Raw genomic sequence first — 20,671 nt, forward strand, 5'->3', positions numbered from 1 at the left:
CTTCTCTTTGTCTGTTTCTTTTCTTCCTGCATTTCAGTGAAACTTTATCTGCCTTACAGTCTTAAAGCTGACATCTACGTGGTGATGACAACTTACCTGACTGAGTCTTGGCGTCAGACCTACCCGTAGGCAAAATTCTCGAAAACTGGGGATAATATGCATAGAATGATCTATCAGAACTGCATGAGTTTCTAATGGATTGTGTTTCAACCCCGTATTCTGGCGAGGTGCAAATGCTCAGAAATGCGCTGGCCATAGCCACAAGCAATGTGGTCATTGATTCTGTCAAAACTGGCTTCTTTAATGAGTCGTATCACGTATGTAGCCAGTGCATAATAAATTAATTTATAAGTTCATCTCTCTGCTCAAAGATCACCGTAGTGGAATGCTGACTTTCGGCGGTAACGCTTGTCCCAGAAAACCGAAGGGTGCCAGGCTGGTCGGGAGATATTCGTCTCTGCTTTTCCGTGGGAAGCTCACCGACTGTTCATGTTAAAATCTTTTCCCTTTCGCCCTTATGGAGGAGGAAGTGCAACAGCTAAATATCACTATAAATGGAGTGAGAACTTCTCTCTCTTGTCAGATGGGAAGACAGCTCATTGGATGATGTAAAAACGTATTTGTAAGTGGCAATTCAGTAAGCCAATTTCTAGACTTTCTCACGCGGGAAAATAGCTGATTGGGCATCGTAAAAGAATATTTGGGAATGGGAAATTTGTAGCTCTTAGTTTCCTCGGAGTGGTATGCGCCAGAACACAATTCATCAGATTAAGTATAAAACATTTCGTAGGTGTGGCGTTGGACCGAGGTTTTAAAAAATATGTCGCATTGGCAAACATTTAGCGGAGACCTTTCATTGGCACGGTATTGTTTTGTGTAGTTACCTTGCTGCCTAGGTATCAAAACTCCTTAACTTCATCTACTTCGTGATCACCAATCCCGCCGTTAAGTTTATTGCTGTTTTCATTTCTGCTATTGCTCATAGTTCTCGCCTTTCTTCCATTTACTCTCAATCCATATTCTGTACTCATTAGACTGTTCGTTCCATTTAGCATATCCTGTAATTCTCCTTCGCTTTCACTGATAACGGCAATGACATCAGCGAATCATATCACTGATATCCTTTGAGTTTGAATTTCATTTCCAATCTTTCACGTTTGTTTTATTTCCGTCATTACTTCTTCGATGTATCGAATGAACAAAATGGCTCTGAGCACTATGGGACTTAACAGCTATTGTCATCAGTCCCCTAGAACTTAGAACTACTTAAACCTAACTAACCTAAGGACAGCACACAACACCCAGCCATCACGAGGCAGAGAAAATCCCTGACCCCGCCGGGAATCGAACCCGGGAACCCGGCGTGGGAAACGAGAACGTTACCGCATGACCACGAGATGCGGGCAACATCGAATGAACAGTAGGGGTGAAAGACTACATCCCTATCTTACACCATCTAATTCGAGCACTTCGTTCTTGGTCTTCCGTTCTTATTGTTCCGCCTTGGCTTCTGTAAATATTGTATATTAAAAAGGGTGTAAGAAGGGATATAGTCTTTCACCCTTTTTAATTCGAGCACTTCGTTCTTGGTCTTCCTTTCCTATTGTTCCGTCTTGGCTTCTGTAAACATTGTATATTATCCGTCTTTCTTTGTAGCTTACTCATATTTTTCACAGAATTTCGAACATGTAACACCATTTGACACTGTCGAACGCTTTTTCCAGCTCGACAAATCCAATGAGTGTGTCTCGATTTTTCTTTAATCTTGCATCCATTATCAACCATGACGTCTTAATTGCCTCTGGTTTTCCTCAGGCAAATATGATCGTCAGTTAACACATCCTTAAATTTCTTTTCTATTATTCTGTGTATTATTTTTCTGAGAAATTTAGATGCATGATCTATTAAGCTGATGGTGCTACGGTTCTCGCACTTGTCGGCTCTTTCAAGCTTCATAAATGTGTGGATGGTGTTTTCTCGGACCGCGCCCGTTATCTGAGTGGTTATCGCGGCGGACTGCCACGTCAAGGGTACAAAAAATGGTTCAAATGACTCTGAGCACTATGGGACTTAACTTCTGAGGTCATCAGCCCCCTAGAATTTAGAACTACTTAAACCTAACTAACCTAAGGACATCACATACATCTATGTCCGAGGCAGGATTTGAACATGCGACCGTAGAGGTCGCGCGGTTCCAGAAGGTAGCGCCTAGAACCGCTCGGCCACCCCGGCCGGCCTTGCCAAGGGGCCCGGGTTCGATTCCCGGATGCGGCAGGAGATTTTTCTCCGCTCAGCGCCTGGGTGTTGTGTTGTCCTCATCATCATTTCATCCCCATCTCCGAGTCGCAAGTCACCCAATGTGGCGTCGAATCAATAAGTACTTGCCTTTCATTCTCGGAAGTCAGATCGTATATCCTCAGACTCATACATCCAACACACCAACGCGAATAATCGTTTTGTTGAAACTTGCCTCAATGGTTTAAGAAATTCCGTTGGAATGTTATCTGTCCCTTCTGCCCTATTTGATTTTAAGTCTTCCAAAGCTCTTCTCAGTTCTGATTCTGATAACGGATCTCCTGCCTCGATCCTGTTGGCACCTCGTTTTTCTCCTACTACGTCATCAGCAGAGACCGCATTATATACATCATAAGAACATTAAAATATGCATGAAAAAATGCATGAAAAGTGTTGAATAAGATCAAATAATAAAAAAATCATGCTAGTTACTGCGTGCATTATATCTCAAAGTCAAACCTGTGCATATCAATTACGAGGAAGGGAGCCGACCACGCGAAATATCGTCACATTTAGAACGCTGATATCGTTTTCTGAATACTTTTTGCTAGAGGTGAGGAAGGGGGCGTTTCTGGGACTATTTTCTAAAAATTAGCAAAGTGGGGGCGTATACTGTGTATCAATAATTGTTCCTTCTTTGCTATTGTTGACCAACTTCGAGATATATCGCACGTAGAGGGGCACGCTCAAAAACTCCGTAATATTTTATTTAAAAAACAACATACAATCATGAATTTTTTTGAACATCATTAACTTTTAACTAATACTGTGGGACCACAGCATCTTTTACAATTTAGTCTACATTTTTCTACTATTATAAACAAAAATGTCCAAGCACTGTTCTAAATGTTCGGTAGTAAGATTGTGTTTTCGATCACTCAAAACAATTTTGTAAGTAGAAAAGGACCGGTCTACATCAACTGAGGTAACTGGGCACTATTTGAATTTGGGTGCTATGTTGGTACTTACTGTTTCTGGTAAAAGTTCACCCATCCCATTAATAGAACCATCAATTTGTCACAAAGGTTCCAAGCCTGGATTATTGTTTAAAATGCTTTCAGACTTTTCTTTAAGTTTTGTTGGGAGTACTTTCGGTAGTGAGGAGTTCATTAGAATAATTTTATTCTTTAACTGAATAGATTCGTTCAACAATAAACCTTCAGTTTCAAGCTTTTTAGTACTTGCAGGTAATGGGAATAATGAGTACCAATCACTGCAATGTCTTTTTTAATACCAGAATCATTAAAAACTTCCTTGCACTGGCAAACAGCCAAAGCTTCTGCACTATCGAAGTCGTTTATTACCCCTCTAATGGCCTCGAAATGTTCATTGTAAAACAACAGAGCTTCGACCCATGTACCCCAACGACCCACCACTGGTTCGGGAGGTAAAGGCACATTTGGTATCTTTTCTTTGTAGGACTTGATGCCAGCAGGAGTCTTTAGAAACACTTTCTTTGTGGATGAAATCAGTTTATTTACATTCTCAAACGTGGAAAGTGCTTATTCAGCAAGGCGATGTACTCCATGGGAAAAGCACGTCACATGAATCAAACTGGGATAAAACACTCGGACGGTTTTTCCTGCTTTGATCATATAGGGAGCAGCATCTGAATTAAATACAAACACCCTTTTATCTGCAGAAGATTCTGGAAATATTTTCTTGATACCGTCATTCACAAATCAGGCGATCGTAGAATGATTGACTTTTCAAGTTCTCTGCAGCCCGGTAAATAGGAACAAGAAGGCTCTTCTCTTAAAGCACCAACAATTAAATCTGCAATGTAACGGCCACAAGTGTCTGTAGTTTCGTCAACTGAAATCCAGATAATGCTGTCCTTCAGCTCATTGTGTATTTCTTCCAGAACATTTTCGTAAATTGTCGGTATGTAATTTTTATGCAATGTTGGTTCATCTGGTATATTTTGATTTAAGAAATATTTGCGCACGAAACCTTCGAGGATAGGATTTGCAATTCTGTAAAGCGAAATATTGCTTGCAATAAATGCTTCACATACATCCATGTTAAATCGACTTTTTTGGTTACCAAAGGACAAATCCCTGCTACAGCAACTTGATGTCGTCAGAAGTTGTTGTCGTGGTCCTTTCTTCTGCAATCCTGCGATATGAGGACTCGTCTATTCTATTTGAAACATTTTTTTGCGTGAAATATTTTTCTCGAAAACTCGACAATATGACACGGTTCCGTCATTTGTAAAAGTTCCAGGATAGTCAGCTATCCACGAAAAGACGTTTCTTCTTTTGGGAGGCATGGGAAACAACACGTTACGCACTACACGTCGTAAACACGTTCAACTGTGTAGAAGTAAATAGAAAGCTAAACTGAAACAATGGACGGGCGACTAAAAGCTTGTGAAGTTTAATTTAATTGTTGCCGACACGTGCGTTATGACAGCGGAGGGGATTAACCGGGGACGCAGGCGTAGGCGCATTGACTCTGTCTGCCTGTTCCTGTTCCTCTTCTGTAATGATTTCGCTAGGCAGTGGCCTCTCGGTTAGCGATTGCACGCAGTTATAGCTCGCGGTCAATCTGTGAGACATCAAAACTAGATCGAGCTAGTGACCGTCCGTCTAAATTTTTAAAATATTGTAAAATAGAGTGGAAATATGCATTGTCTCTAGTTTTTAGTTAAAATATGTAATAACCGGTGAAAAGGAGCCAAATTGCACATGCATATGCCACATGCAAATGCATATAATCCGGTCTCTAGTCATCAGGCAAGACTTCCCCCCTCATAGAGGCCTTCAGTGTACTCTTTCCACCTATCCGTTCTCTCCTCTACATTTAACAATGGAATTCCGGTTGCACTCTTAATGTTACCACCCTTGCTTATAATTTCACCGAAGGTTGTTTTGACTTTTCTGAAGTTCTTAGAAGCCGCCTATTCTCCTTAGAGTGCTCTGGGGGCTTCTCCCAGTGGCCCCCTATCCCCTCCTCCCGTGACCACCCATCCAAATCTCCGTCTGGTACCTCATACAGGGCACCAAATACAGGACAGTGGAATTCTGTACAGAGACATTGGGAAATTTAGACGTGTTTGACGCTCGATATTCGTAATCAGTGATGTCACCAATATTATCAACGCCAGATATGCATGAATAAAATGAATCAAAAACATTGATATATGATTTCACCACTTGAATGCGGCTTTGCAGTCTGTCGATAGTTAACTTCAGGTCATCTGTTACTTTATTACGCAGATGTTGCTTTACGATGTCGTTGCTTGAATGGTCCGCTATTCCTCTAGCAAACTATTTGTCGTTAACTAGTGGATAAGCTGGTGGCTGTCTCTTAATTCTAAAGCCTTGGATAGCGGCCGAACAATACAAACGGTTTGGTAACTTGGGTTGTTGAGACAGTCAGCTATTTGTGCAGTGGTCTCTCTTGCTGATCGTTCTAAACACTCTCATGAAACGTTGTTGAAGACTCATTCGTATAAGTAGTGTCACCCTGTCATTTCTTCATCATCGGTTTCTTAGTCTTTGGATTCCTCACTAATACACTGCGAAAACACATTACCCATTCTGCTACTGAGTTGATAGTTGATTGTTGGCGAGACAACATCGTTGTGGCAGGTCGTGTGCGAGAATCAGTTACAGACCTTGTCCACTGATGCATCGTGTACATGGATGGTGTTATCCCCATCAGCGTCAGCTAAGGCCTGAATATGGTGCTTTGAAGCACCGAAACTGTTAGCTATAAAATAAATGACTGCCGAAATCCGTTAGACCTATAATCACAAGGATGGACAAACAAAAAATATTTTCCAGCGTTCTGGCTGTACCTTTGCACGAATGTAAATCTTCAACCATCTCCTTCTATATTTCCGGCACATTTCTGTAGTGGAAACTACGAAGTTACCTGTGTGCGCTCCAAGCTGTAATCGATTCAAGATGGTGCTAGGGCTTTTACGTTACTACTGTTGCAGCTGTTCCCTTGCCATATCCCAGTCATCTCCATTACCGGAGTAGCAGGTTTTTCCTGTTGTCAACACAGCCTCAGCTTTTTTCCATCGTTTCTTCTTCGTTGTTTCTTCTTGTGCAAAGTTTTCCCTTAAGAGTATCTCCAATTTAGAGGTTTAGCTTCTACAGTAACGGCACATGTCTGCCACTGTGTAACTACAACTTGTTTAGTGTCAGTGTTTTACTTATGGTTGTTTATAACGAAAACTTTCGTTTATATGTATATTGTAACGGCTGTCGTTGGCAGAGTAATAATACCTGGTTTTAATACCGAGTGTAATGGGTGTAAGTGCAGATATTCTTCTGAGTACTGTGTACTGAACTACATTACATCAGTATTTACTTAATTTGCTGACTAATAATTACAGCTATTAGGAGTAGTATGTTTTTAGGTTGGTTAGTAGCTCGAAGTGCATGTGACGAGGGTAAGCCATTAATGCTTAATTTCCGCTAGGTAGCACATTAGGTGTTGAATTGTGTGTGCACAATGCAAAACAGGAAGTCTATACTGTAGGGGCAGTCCACTTAGTGGTGCATTTACGACCACGCGGAAAACATGAGGTCGCAAATTATGTGATTTGCGAGGAGACTGACGCAAAGGAAAAAACAAACTAACTCACTGCTCTGTCTACATATTAAAGTGCTATATATAAAGATATCTGCACATGTACCCGTTACAACCTGTGTGTTAGTATTTTAATGATAACGTTTTCCTTTGCGCGCTATAACCCGTGTCCAGAGGAGAGCGGCCGGCGTCGTTTAATCGGCTTACGTCGTGCTTGTTGGCAGCTGCCGCCGCCGCCGCAGCCGCCGGATGAGAAGTGCACCTCGACGCCGAAGCTGATGGACCCGATGGCGCCGCGGCTGCCGCACGGCCCCTACTACTGTGAGTGTCTGCCGGCTGCTCCGCTCTGCCAACTCCATATGCCGACTTTTTCAAAACACTTTTTACGGAGCCCTTCAGTAATTAATGAGTAAAACCTATTGTACAGGAGCGACAGGATATTGAAAGGGCGGGTTGATTAAGTGAGTTATTCTCTGCAGGTTTCAATAGCACACACAACTTAACACAATACTTAATAATAATTTTAATACAATAAGATCAGACAGGTCTCCAATGGCACAGTTTAAAGAATTACAAAATACTACCAAGACTGTTTAGGCGCAACGACCAAATAAAAAAAAAGCATAGGCGGTGATATCACCAATTACGACAATTTAACTCATATCATAATTAAATTAAGACCCTAAGCTAGCGACAAGCTTTGATATACATCAACGGGGACAGTTGAAATTGTGTGCCCTGACCGGGACTCGAACCCGGGATCTGCTGCTTACGTCCATCTGAGTCATCGAAGGCACAGACGATAGTGTGACTGCAGGGATTTATCCCTTGCGCACTCCCCATGAGACCCACATTCCCAACTTAATGTCCACACACTACATTGGTTGTGTCCCTGCCTATTACACTCATTACTCGCGGCTGACAATCTTACCGAGTCCCGTAAGAGTTCGGGCAATGTGTGTGCATCCAGCACAGAAGAAGAAGGTCAATGGCCGGTTAGCCTTAACTATACAGGTTGTTACAAAAAGGTACGGCCAAACTTTCAGGAAACATTCCTCACACACAAATAAAGAAAAGATGTTATGTGGACTGTGTCCGGAAACACTTAATTTCCATTTTAGAGCTCATTTTAGTTTCGTCCACCTACGCTCAATGGAGCACGTTATCATGATTTCATACGGGATGCTCTACCTGTGCTGCTAGAACATGTGCCTTTACAAGTACGACACAACATGTGGTTCATGCACGATGGAGCTCCTGCACATTTCAGTCGAAGTATTCGTACGCTTCTCAACAACAGATTCGGTGACCGATGGATTGGTAGAGGCGGACCAATTCCATGGCCTCCACGCTCTCCTGACCTCAACCCTCTTGACTTTCATTTATAGGGGCATTTGAAAGCTCTTGTCTACGCAACCCCGGTACCAAATGTAGAGACTCTTCGTGATCGTATTGTGGACGGCTGTGATACAATACGCCATTCTCCAGGGCTGCATCAGCGCATCAGGGATTCCATGCAACAGAGGGTGGATGCATGTATCCTCGCTAACAGTGGACATTTTGAACATTTCCTGTAACAAAGTGTTTGAAGTCACGCTGGTATGTTCTTTTGCTGTGTGTTTCCATTCCATGATTAATGTGATTTGAAGAGAAGTAATTAAATGAGCTATAACATGGAAAGTAAGCGTTTCCGCACACATGTCCACATAACATATTTTCTTTCTTTGTGTGTGAGGAATGATTCCTGAAAGTTTGGCCGTACCTTTTTGTAACACCCTGTATAAAATGGTATCTGTTCTTTTGGACATATCAGATAGTATCTGTTCTTTCGGACATGTCCGAAAGAACAGATACCATCTTAATATAGTTAAGGCTAACCGGCCATTGACCTTCTTCCTCTGTGTTGGATGTACACGCATTGCCCGAACTCTTACGGGACTTGGTGGGATTGTCTGCAGCGAGTAATGAGTGTAACGGGCAGGGACACTACGAATGTAGTGTGTGGACATTAAGTTGGGAATGTGGGTCTCACGGGGAGCGTCCAAGGGATAAATCCCTGCAGTCGGTCGCACTATCATCTGTGCCCTCGGTGGCTCAGATGGATAGAGCGTCTGCCATGTAAGCAAGAGATCCTGGGTTCGAGTCCCAGTCAGGGTACACATTTTCAACTGTCACTGTTGATGTATATCAACGACTAATGACAGCTTAGGGTCTGGATTTAATTATCATTTCATTCTAAGAGAGCTGGATGGTCACCGATGGTATCCGTTCTATCGGACATGTCCGAAAGAATAGATACCATCTTCATATACACTCCTGGAAATTGAAATAAGAACACCGTGAATTCATTGTCCCAGGTAGGGGAAACTTTATTGACACATTCCTGGGGTCAGATACATCACATGATCACACTGACAGAACCACAGGCACATAGACACAGGCAACAGAGCATGCACAATGTCGGCACTAGTACAGTGTATATCCACCTTTCGCAGCAATGCAGGCTGCTATTCTCCCATGGAGACGATCGTAGAGATGCTGGATGTAGTCCTGTGGAACGGCTTGCCATGCCATTTCCACCTGGCGCCTCAGTAGGACCAGCGTTCGTGCTGGACGTGCAGACCGCGTGAGACGACGCTTCATCCAGTCCCAAACATGCTCAATGGGGGACAGATCCGGAGATCTTGCTGGCCAGGGTTGTTGACTTACATCTTCTAGAGCACGTTGGGTGGCACGGGATACATGCGGACGTGGATTGTCCTGTTGGAACGGCAAGTTCCCTTGCCGGTCTAGGAATGGTAGAACGATGGGTTCGATGACGGTTTGGATGTACCGTGCACTATTCAGTGTCCCCTCGACGATCACCAGTGGTGTACGGCCAGTGTAGGAGATCGCTCCCCACACCATGATGCCGGGTGTTGGCCCTGTGTGCCTCGGTCGTATGCAGTCCTGATTGTGGCGCTCACCTGCACGGCGCCAAACACGCGTACGACCATCATTGGCACCAAGGCAGAAGCGACTCTCATCGCTGAAGACGACACGTCTCCATTCGTCCCTCCATTCACGCCTGTCGCGACACCACTGGAGGCGGGCTGCACGATGTTGGGGCGTGAGCGGAAGACGGCCTAACGGTGTGCGGGACCGCAGCCCAGCTTCATGGAGACGGTTGCGAATGGTCCTCGCCGATACCCCAGGAGCAACAGTGTCCCTAATTTGCTGAGAAGTGGCGGTGCGGTCCCCTACGGCACTGCGTAGGATCCTACGGTCTTGGCGTGCATCCGTGCGTCGCTGCGGTCCGGTCCCAGGTCGACGGGCACGGGCACCTTCCGCCGACCACTGGCGACAACATCGATGTACTGTGGAGACCTCACGCCCCACGTGTTGAGCAATTCGGCGGTACGTCCACCCGGCCTCCCGCATGCCCACTATACGCCCTCGCTCAAAGTCCGTCAACAGCACATACGGTTCACGTCCACGCTGTCGAGGCATGCTACCAGTGTTAAAGACTGCGATGGAGCTCCGTATGCCACGGCAAACTGGCTGACACTGACGGCGGCGGTGCACAAATGCTGCGCAGCTAGCGCCATTCGACGGCCAACACCGCGGTTCCTGGTGTGTCCGCTGTGCCGTGCGTGTGATCATTGCTTGTACAGCCCTCTCGCAGTGTCCGGAACAAGTATGGTGGGTCTGAGACACCGGTGTCAATGTGTTCTTTTTTCCATTTCCAGGAGTGTATTTAACTAACAATCCCACAGTTTAGGTGTATCGTTTAAAACTATGAAAGCCACAGTAGAGCTGCCGTTGGCACCTGTACAAAAACAAGGGAAATATGAACGGCTAATTTGCCATGATAAAAGCTCGGAGATTACCTTCATCGCCTGATTAAAGAAAATTCATCTCAAGGTTGCTCTTGTGTAGCTGGTAGTTGCATCTTTTTCACGTGACGGTGCAGATTGTAGAAGAAGTCGGCTAGAGTTGCAAGGGTATGTCCCACCCGATGTGAGAACCTTTCTCTGTCCAGCAGCAATCATCCGTCCAGTGTTTGTTCTGCAGCTTGACCCAGGAGTCATTGTGTCCACTAGTTCCTCGCTGTTTTCCAGCTCGCGCTCACCGCACATCTATAGCTCGCCAGGCAACAGGGCAGCCGCGAAATTCTATTTTGCCCAATGGGCACCGACGGAACGTTGCTGTCACGGCATGCATTCACACAGTATGAACGACAACTGTTTACAGTTTACTTCAGTCGTTTACGGGAAGTCGAAAAAACAATTTGATACAGGATACTTACGGTCCGTTAAGCTGGGAAACAGCCTTTAATTGTTCTACAGAAGCCACCTAAACCATCGCGCAAGTGCACCGTGAGAGAAATTCAAAATCCCCTCGCCCTCTCACGTCACCGTCTTAGTTGGCTGTTACTTTAATTACTTTCGTTAAAATGATGCATGTTAAGGATGTGAAGATAGCAATTAAAGTTTGCGGAAACCAGTCGACCACATCTGTAATTCATGCGATCTGGACAAATAAAATGTCTTCAACTAAAACGCTATGTCGGGTAACCGTAGTTTCTAGTTTAAACTATCCTTTGAGGGCAGTGAAAGAAATAACACTTTTTTAAGGATTATACAAAAACTAATTACGTTAACACTAGACGTATCACGTGGGTAATTTCTGACCCATGAGGGGTTTTCGAGGACCCTACTCCTCTCCGTAATCGTCGTAGCACCAAACGCTCCCGTGAATTTTCATCATTTATGTGCTGGTACAATTTATCAAAATTCATATCCCTAGCAAACGTAGAAGTACGAAAAATTTACCTTTTATACCAGTAGTACCATGTGGGTCATTTTTGACATATATGCATTTTAACGTAATTTTGTATCAGTAACACCTGTTTTCAGACACTAAATAGCTTCTGGGCGTGCCTCGACGTTATTCACGAGATGTAGGAGTATATTACAAAACTGGCTTCTAGATCAGTGTCAAGAAAACTTCACTGATGCGATAAGAAATGACTAAGAATATGGAACAATTACACAGAATTGGTGGCGATTACTTGGAGGAGTAAACAGAAAATTGTCTTGATCTAGTACACTATAACTGCTGTACAGCCACTTGTTTAACTGTCGAATGACCCTCGAATATGGCAAAGAGGAAAAGTTTCACAAGCCCTTCCAGTTCTTTTAAAAAAGGCCTTTGACGAAGTGAAGATAGTAAAAATGGCTCTGAGTACTATGGGACTCAACATCTTAGGTCATAAGTCCCCTAGAACTTAGAACTACTTAAACCTAACTAACCTAAGGACATCACACACACCCATGCCCGAGGCAGGATTCGAACCTGCGACCGTAGCAGTCCCGCGGTTCCGGACTGCAGCGCCAGAACCGCTAGACCACCGCGGCCGGCGAAGATAGTAACTGTTAGGAAAAGACAGATACCAATGATGACCATGCAGCTTACCTAGAAAGAAATTATAATTAATCGAAATCCTCAGATGCGAGGATCTCGGTCAGGGCACACATTTTCAGCTGTCCCCATTGAGGTATATCAACAACACCTGTTGACAGCTGAGGGTATCGATTAATTATCATTTCTTTCTAGAGAAGCTCCATGGTCATCATTGGTATCTGTTCTTTCAGAACAGTTATTATCTTCATATAGTTAAAGGCCACCCGGCCATTGACCTTCTTCTGTGTGAATGCGCATACTTTGCCCGAACTCGTACGGGAATCGTCACCTTAGTTGGCGCGAGTAATGAGTGAATGGGCAAATATCCTTTAGGAACATTACGAATGTAGGTTGTGGATAGTTGGGAATGTGGGTCTCACGGGAAGCGTGCAAGGGATAAGTCCCTGAAGTCGCGCTATTCATCTGTGTCCTCGCTGGCTCATATGGATGCCGGCACGGTAGCTCGGCGTGTTCGGCCAGAGGGCTGCTCGTCCTCTGTAATACAAAAAAAAGAGTAAAGGAATCAACGATCAACTTGAACGGATGTCTTGTGACGTCCGCCCAGACCAAATGCCACGAAAAAAAATGGATAGAGCATCTGCCATGTAAGCAGGAGATGCCGTGTTATATCTGAGGGTTTCGACTAATTATCATTTATTTGATGAAGTGCTTTTGTTAGACGAGTTCTATGGACGTGTAAGTACACTCACGGTAAGAGTCTGCCATACTCAATCTAGAACGTAAATCAAATCCGCGAGAATTCCATAAATGTTTTGTAAGCCTTCTATAAGGATTTAGTGTGTAGAGAAAACCATTCCAACTGCGTATTGTTCGCTTTATTACTTGTTTCGTTCATCTGATGTCCACGCCTTCATGGAAATACATTAAATGTTTGAAACTCCGCTCGGCAGCGTCGTTCACACAAAATGTTGACACATCAAATCTGAGTAGAAACTTGAACTTTCGAGGATGATCCCCATTGCTTTTATTAACATGAACTGATTTCAGAACTTTTTAATTACTTGCTTGGGACAGTATCATATGCCAAAAGTCTTATAATAAATTGTTACTTGGTTCTAATACCATTTTGAGTTACTGTTGAGGAAATATGCTCTCATTTCACGATTGCACTCAAGTGAAAAATATGGTCTACAAATTCCTTATCTCTTCACTGTAATTTCTCGTCTATGATGCAGCTGTCCGCTTAAAGTTACAATACTGTATCATTGTCTCGTAACGCTCTCCCACACACTCACGTTCTCGCTAGCTGCTGCCTGCCCAGACTGCCGGACATAATGTGCGAAAGTTATACTACGTGAAGTGGAGTACTTGAGGAGAAAAAGCGGAACATCAAAATTGAAAATGAGGAAGTACGGAGGAAAATGGAAGTTAAGAAGACTATTATACAGGGTGTTTCAAAAATGACCGGTATATTTGAAACGGCAATAAAAACTAAACGAGCAGCGATAGAAATACACCGTTTGTTGCAATATGCTTGGGACAACAGTACATTTTCAGGCAGACAAACTTTCGAAATTACAGTAGTTATAATTTTCAACAACAGATGGCGCTGCGGTCTGGGAAACTCTATAGTACGATATTTTCCTCATATCCACCATGCGTAGCAATAATATGGCGTAGTCTCTGAATGAAATTACCCGAAACCTTTGACAACGTGTCTGGCGGAATGGCTTCACATGCAGATGAGATGTACTGCTTCAGCTGTTCAATTGTTTCTGGATTCTGGCGGTACACCTGGTCTTTCAAGTGTCCCCACAGAAAGAAGTCACAGGGGTTCATGTCTGGCGAATAGGGAGGCCAATCTACGCCGCCTCCTGTATGTTTCGGATAGCCCAAAGCAATCACACGATCATCGAAATATTCATTCAGGAAATTAAAGACGTCGGCCGTGCGATGTGGCCGGGCACCATCTTGCATAAACCACGAGGTGTTCGCAGTGTCGTCTAAGGCAGTTTGTACCGCCACAAATTCACGAAGAATGTCCAGATAGCGTGATGCAGTAATCGTTTCGGATCTGAAAAATGGGCCAATGAATCCTTTGCAAGAAATGGTGGCCCAAACCAGTACTTTTTGAGGATGCAGGGACGATGGGACTGCAACATGGGGCTTTTTGGTTCCCCATATGCGCCAGTTCTGTTTATTGACGAAGCCGTCCAGGTAAAAATAAGCTTCGTCAGTAAACCAAATGCTGCCCACATGCATATCGCCGTCATCAATCCTGTGCACTATATCGTTAGCGAATGTCTCTCGTGCAGCAATGGTAGCGGCGCTGAGGGGTTGCCGCGTTTGAATTTTGTATGGATAGAGGTGTAAACTCTGGCGCATGAGACGATACGTGGACGTTGGCGTCATTTGGACCGCAGCTGCAACACAGCGAACGGAAACCCGAGGCCGCTGTTGCGTCACCTGCTGCACTAGCTGCGCGTTGCCCTCTGTGGTTGCCGTACGCGGTCGCCCTACCTTTCCAGCACGTTCATCCGTCATGTTCCCAGTCCGTTGAAATTTTTCATACAGATCCTTTATTGTATCGCTTTTCGGTCCTTTGGTTACATTAAACCTCCGTTTAAAACTTCGTCTTGTTGCAACAACACTGTGTTCTAGGCGGTGGAATTCCAACACCAGAAAAATCCTCTGTTCTAAGGAATAAACCATGTTGTCTACAGCACACTTGCACGTTGTGAACAGCACACGCTTACAGCAGAAAGACGACGTACAGAATGGCGCACCCACAGACTGCGTTGTCTTCTATATCTTTCACATCACTTGCAGCGCCATCTGTTGTTGAAAATTGTAACTACTGTAATTTCGAAAGTTTGTCCACCTGAAAATGTACTGTTGTCCCAAGCATATTGCAACAAACGGTGTATTTCTATCGCTGCTCGTTTAGTTTTTATTGCCGTTTCAAATATACCGGTCATTTTTGAAACACCCTGTAGCTACAATTGAAACAGAAAGACTACTTTGCAATAGGTATCGCGAAAAAATATTCATCTTTCAAGATGCCCATTGCAAAGCACAAGATGGCCGAAGCGAATATTGCAGTGGATACCCCCTAGAGGAAGAAAAAGAGGTAGACCAGTAAGAATATGGAAACAGGATGTAGATGTAGAAATGCTAACTAGAGATCTGGAATATGGAGCCTGGATGGACATGAAGAAATGGAAAATGGGAGGCGAAAACTAGCAACAACAGTAACACATAGTTTAACTAGCTGTGAGAAATTCTTGTTAACTCGGATTGGTCTGTAATACGATCAATCTAAAAAAAACTTGCTGCCAGCCGGAGTGGCCGTGCGGTTCTAGGCGCTGCAGTCTGGAACCGAGCGACCACTACGGTTGCATGTTCGAATCCTGCCTCGGGCATGGATGTGTGTGATGTCCTTAGGTTAGTTAGGTTTAATTAGTTCTAAGTTCTAGGCGACTGATGACCTCAGAAGTTAAGTCGCATAGTGCTCAGAGCCATTTGAAAAAACTCTTAGCTTAGTTCCCTTAAACTTTCGTCACGGTTTCAGTGCGCTGCTAGTGAATATATCAGGTCAATTTAAACAAGGGCATCCATTAGTGCTTTATATCATGCATTGCAACTAACAACTCCTATGCAGCGTGAAGCGCGATGAAGCACGCTGTCTGCACTTCGAGAGGGGAATACGAACAGCGCAGGCAGCCAATTACAGCCACAAGTCCGGAAGGACTGCGCGCGCTCCTAGTTGCCAACGAGTCTTGATGCGCAGTTCTCAGCTAACAATTGTTAAGTCTGTCGTGCCACTCATTCCGACCACCCCTGGGAAATTCCAGTGAAACACGCGCAGGCCCTCGTCTCGCCTCGTCTCCATTACATAATATCCCCCATTTCACTGGTGGCTTCAGTCGTTAGCTGGCAACTGGTCCCGAGTGGGCCATTTATCAGCTCGACAACTTTGCTCCGCGATTGTTTGCCAGACGACCGTCGCTGGCACGTGGTAATGATGAGCTGCAACGAAGTTGCATATCTCTTGCACTCTGCACTTACTTGCATTGGAAGTATGGAAAGAGCGAGTTCCAGGGATATCTTATAGTTATGTACTTCTAATCTGAGCTTAACGTAACAAGTTTTACTAGGAACGTCGGTGCGCCACCAAGGATGAAGCTGTAGGGGTCATCTGCCTCTCAGCGCCTTAAGTCGCAGTACAAGAAACTTCAAACTTTCTAAAGTTAAGCGTATTGCACTTGCAGTAATAGCGACAGGAAACTCCTTAAACTAACCATCCCAAATCTGTTAACAACCACGCCGACCTTGCTCCGATGTGTGATAAGTGCACAATAGAGGAAGAAGCAGATTGCACTCCAAGCTAATGTCTTCATTCCTACAAGACCGAAACTTAACACTCGTTTGATATTGTGTTGGGGGGGGGGGGGGCGGCACGTAAGGAAACGTAGGTTAGGTAAGAGAACCAAAATCCTAATGGCCGGACAGAGATTTGTGCTTTCGAATATGAGCCTATTTACGAGCTTTTGGTGCAAATGAATGATATCGTGGGACATGTGATAAAGAAATCTACATAGTTACTGTCAGCCCACTATTCATCACATTCCCGTTACCAAAGTGAGCCGTTCTTTCTGATGATTGGCTACGGAGAATACCTGAAACCTCAAATGAAATAGGCCCTAAAAATACGTAATATTATCGTTCCAATGTCCGACAAAGAAGCTGTCTAGCACCACGTTTGATTTCCGAGACGCTCTTTTGGAACATGCTAGTAACGACACATTCCCTTTTTCCGGAACGCAATAGCACAGTTTAGGTACGTCTGCGTCTGGTGCGCTTGCTATTGACAATATTTTATATTTTTGTTTCATTTGTGATAGACGGTCGCAGGTATGCGGAAATTACAGTTGTGGATGTAAGTGAGAAACGAAATGAGAAACAACTGAAATCGATATAAAGAATGCCATAGGACCTCCTAATAGCATATTCAGCACATTTTGTATCGAATTATGCTGATGAACTGCCATCTCCCCACGCCCCCCTCCACCCCCCCTGCCCTCTGCCCTCTTGCGCTCTCTCTCCCTTCCTCCCTCCCTCTCTCTCTCTCTCTCTCTCTCTCTCTCTCTCTCGCTCTCTCTTTTTCGATGGAGTCCGACGGCGGTCGCTAGAAAAATGTTTGATTCTTAGAGGATTTTAAAACGGGGGAGCTCGTTCCAAATTTTAAGAATGGTTGCTAGAAAGATGCACAGGTCTACCTCACTGACGTCGATTTGCTGTACAGCAGTTTCACGTTCTGCATGTACAAGATTAGTGAAGACGACATGCGAACGAGGAAAAACAGTCGAAATATGATTGTCTAGCGCCAAAAATCAAAACCGGTAAGTTAGCAATTAGGACTAAGTGATTCTTTTTACGATCTACAGATACATACCCGTTCTTTTAAACATGTAGTTGCTTACTGACTCAACATCACACTAAAGATTAAATTTAATATAGGAAGATCTACATATGCCAACATGTTGATACTGTAATTGGTATGAAGAGAGCAGTCAGATTTCACTATAATTTCTCAGCGATAGGTAATATGTGCTACGTAAAACCGGAGGGATACTACGAGGGTTGGAACTTCGGTAGTGGCAACTATTTATTTACAGTTCGTACAAAATAGATACGTGTTTCAAACTTTTGCTGACATTCAAAGTAGTCACCAGCATTGTGTATAACCCGTTGCCGGCGACGTGGAAGTCTTAGGAGACTCTTAGCAGTGTCAGTTGTGTCGGCATTTCGAGCGGCGCGGTCTACCGCCCGACGAATTTGCAGCAGTTCTGAAGCGAATGCCGTGAAGTATTTCCTTCAGTTTAGAAATCGAGTTGAACTCACGAGGTCTGAAGTCAGGGAAGTCTAGTAAGTGGTATAGCACTCAGCAGCCCATCAGTCAAACAAATCAGTAACACCTTACACTGTACGTGCTTGAGCACTGTTCTACAAAAAGATGGTCAGGTCCTGCATAAATTGTCATCACTTCTGTCTCTAAGCTGACCGTAGGTTGTTTTCCAAAAATGAACAGCATAGAGCCAGAAGTGATGGCACTTTCTGCAGGACCTGACCATCATTTTGCAGGACAATGCTCAAGCACGTACAGTGTAAGCTGTTACTGATTTGTTTGACTGATGGGGCTGCTAAGTGCTATGCCACCTGCTGCACTCCCCTGACTTAAGACCTCGTGAGTTCAACTCGCTTTCTAATCTGAAGGAAACACTTCACGACATTCGCTTCAGAACTGCTACAAATCCGTCGGGCAGTAGACCGCGCCGCTCGAACTCTCAACATAACTGGCACTGCTGAGAGTTTCCTAAGACTACCACATCGCTGGCAACGGGTTATAAACAATTCTGGTGACTACTTTGGAGGTTAGTAAAACTTTGAAACACGTATCTATTTCGTACGAGCTGTAAATAAATAGTTGCCACTATTATAGTTCCAACCGTCGTATTTTGGTCGCGGAGAAGAAACTATGAATGGTTTGCAGTTCAAATGGTTCAAATTTCTCTAAGCAATATGGGACTAACCATCTGAGGTCATAAGTGCCCTAGACTTAGAACTACTTATACCTAACTAGCCTAAGGACATTACATACATCCATGCCCGAGGCAGGATTCCAACGTACGGCCGTAGCAGCAGCGCGGTTCCGGACTGAAGCGCCTAGAACCGCTCAGCCACAGCGGCCAGTTGGCTTGCAGAGTGGTTAATGGAAGGACGGTGACGTTATGGGACGTATGAAGCATTCAGTTGTACCGCAGGTTTCTCAAATTAAGAAAGGGTATCAACAAGGCGCTTGGACGTAGTCGCAGATCATCTAAATTAGGTATCTGGGAGTAGGTTATGGATGGTTGGATCGTGTTTCGTTGTTGAAGTACCAGGACAGGCTACCACCAAGTCCTGAAACCACTTGGACGTAGCTGCAGGTTGACTGTATTAGTTATTTGAGCGTTGGTGATGGATGAAGGAATCGTATTGTATGGTGAATGTATCATGCGCGTAGAAATATCTGGATGCATAAGAAGCTATATAAGGAAAGTGATTAACGATTTTATAATCCAGCGCACTCGAAGGCGAGTAAGGGACCTCAGTGCGTGGTTACAAGTTGACTTGATGTGTGCAATCTAGATGCTAAGTAAATCCGAGTGTGTTAAACCGTGGTAGGTGTTTTAACAAGTCATCATGTGGCAGTTACACATTAAAAACGAGTAGCAGCTCGTGGTTGCAGAGTGCAATACCAAACTGTTTTCACTAATATTGTGGAGTATGCAACTTTCGCAGGTGATAGTGTCGAATGAAAGAAGATAAGGAAGCCTAGCAAATATGGGCTCTAATGCTCATAGCTTAAGAGGTACGAGGACTTGTTCATCTTCGATAGTGTGAAACGTATCTCTTCAACAATTATCTCTTTGGTTTTCATATTTTTAGAGGAGGAAGTACGGATAAAAAGAATTGTCCAGTAAATAAGGCTCTAAAATGCTTTCCTTATAAGCTTGCACAGTGGAAGAGACGTGATTCGCAATATCGAAGATGAAGAAGTGCTCATATCTCTTAAGGTACACATTTTAGGACCTTGTTTACGAGTCATTTTTTTCTTGTTTTGGTCCATACTAGCACTTCTGAAGGTTGCCTCCCCCACACTCTTATCTCCAAATCGACACATTTGCCCTTCTACATCATCCATGAAAACTTGTAACACCATCACGGAATTACCCTGTGTATAGCGGCGGCTTGATACGTATTTTTTATGTACGATGGCGGTGCTCTCCACGGCCACATGTATTTAATGTGTGGCGCTTGGCTGCTTAATACCTGCAGTTTCTTGAGTATGTCGAATGAAACGTGTCGGTAAGAGAAATTTACTTGTGACTTGTGGCTGCTCTGCAGTTTTTATTTCCAACGGTTGCTGTTCCCGCTGTAGACTACGCCTGTGTTCGCTATATACATTGACGTAAAAATATCGTAACACCAAGGAATTGTGCAACATAAATGAAAGTTGGTAGGCGTCTTTATACATCTCGAAGGTGGTGTCTATTCAAATTTCGCACCAATCACAAAAGAGTAGTGCCACTATGAGGATGCAAATCAGATTTGCTTTGAAAACATTCTGTAACGCTCGTAAAAGGTGGTTACCTTTGAGACAGGGCGTGGTGAGTTGATATTAGTCAAGGATGCCTTTATGGTTACAAAGACGCCATTATCAGAACCTCTCTGAGTTTGAACCAGGTCGTCTAATAGGCCTACAAGAAACTGGACATCCCTCTACGATATTTCAGGAAGACTTGGCACGAGCGTAGCCACTGTACATGACTGCTGGCAGCGATGTTCACGAGAAAGTACTGTCTCAAGAAGACCGGGC

General features: G+C 44.1%; 1 protein-coding gene across 1 annotated transcript in view; it reads left to right on the forward strand.

The window, feature by feature from the left end:
- Positions 1-20,671, forward strand: part of LOC126188000 (uncharacterized) — a 313,519-nt gene that overhangs the window by 253,835 nt on the left and 39,013 nt on the right. The window contains exon 5 of the mRNA XM_049929409.1: positions 7,068-7,164. Within this exon, the coding sequence (XP_049785366.1) occupies positions 7,068-7,164 (97 nt within the window). The remainder of the gene's footprint in view (positions 1-7,067; positions 7,165-20,671) is intronic.

This window comes from Schistocerca cancellata, chromosome 5 (assembly GCF_023864275.1).
Source record: "Schistocerca cancellata isolate TAMUIC-IGC-003103 chromosome 5, iqSchCanc2.1, whole genome shotgun sequence".
Classification (NCBI taxonomy): domain Eukaryota; kingdom Metazoa; phylum Arthropoda; class Insecta; order Orthoptera; family Acrididae; genus Schistocerca; species Schistocerca cancellata.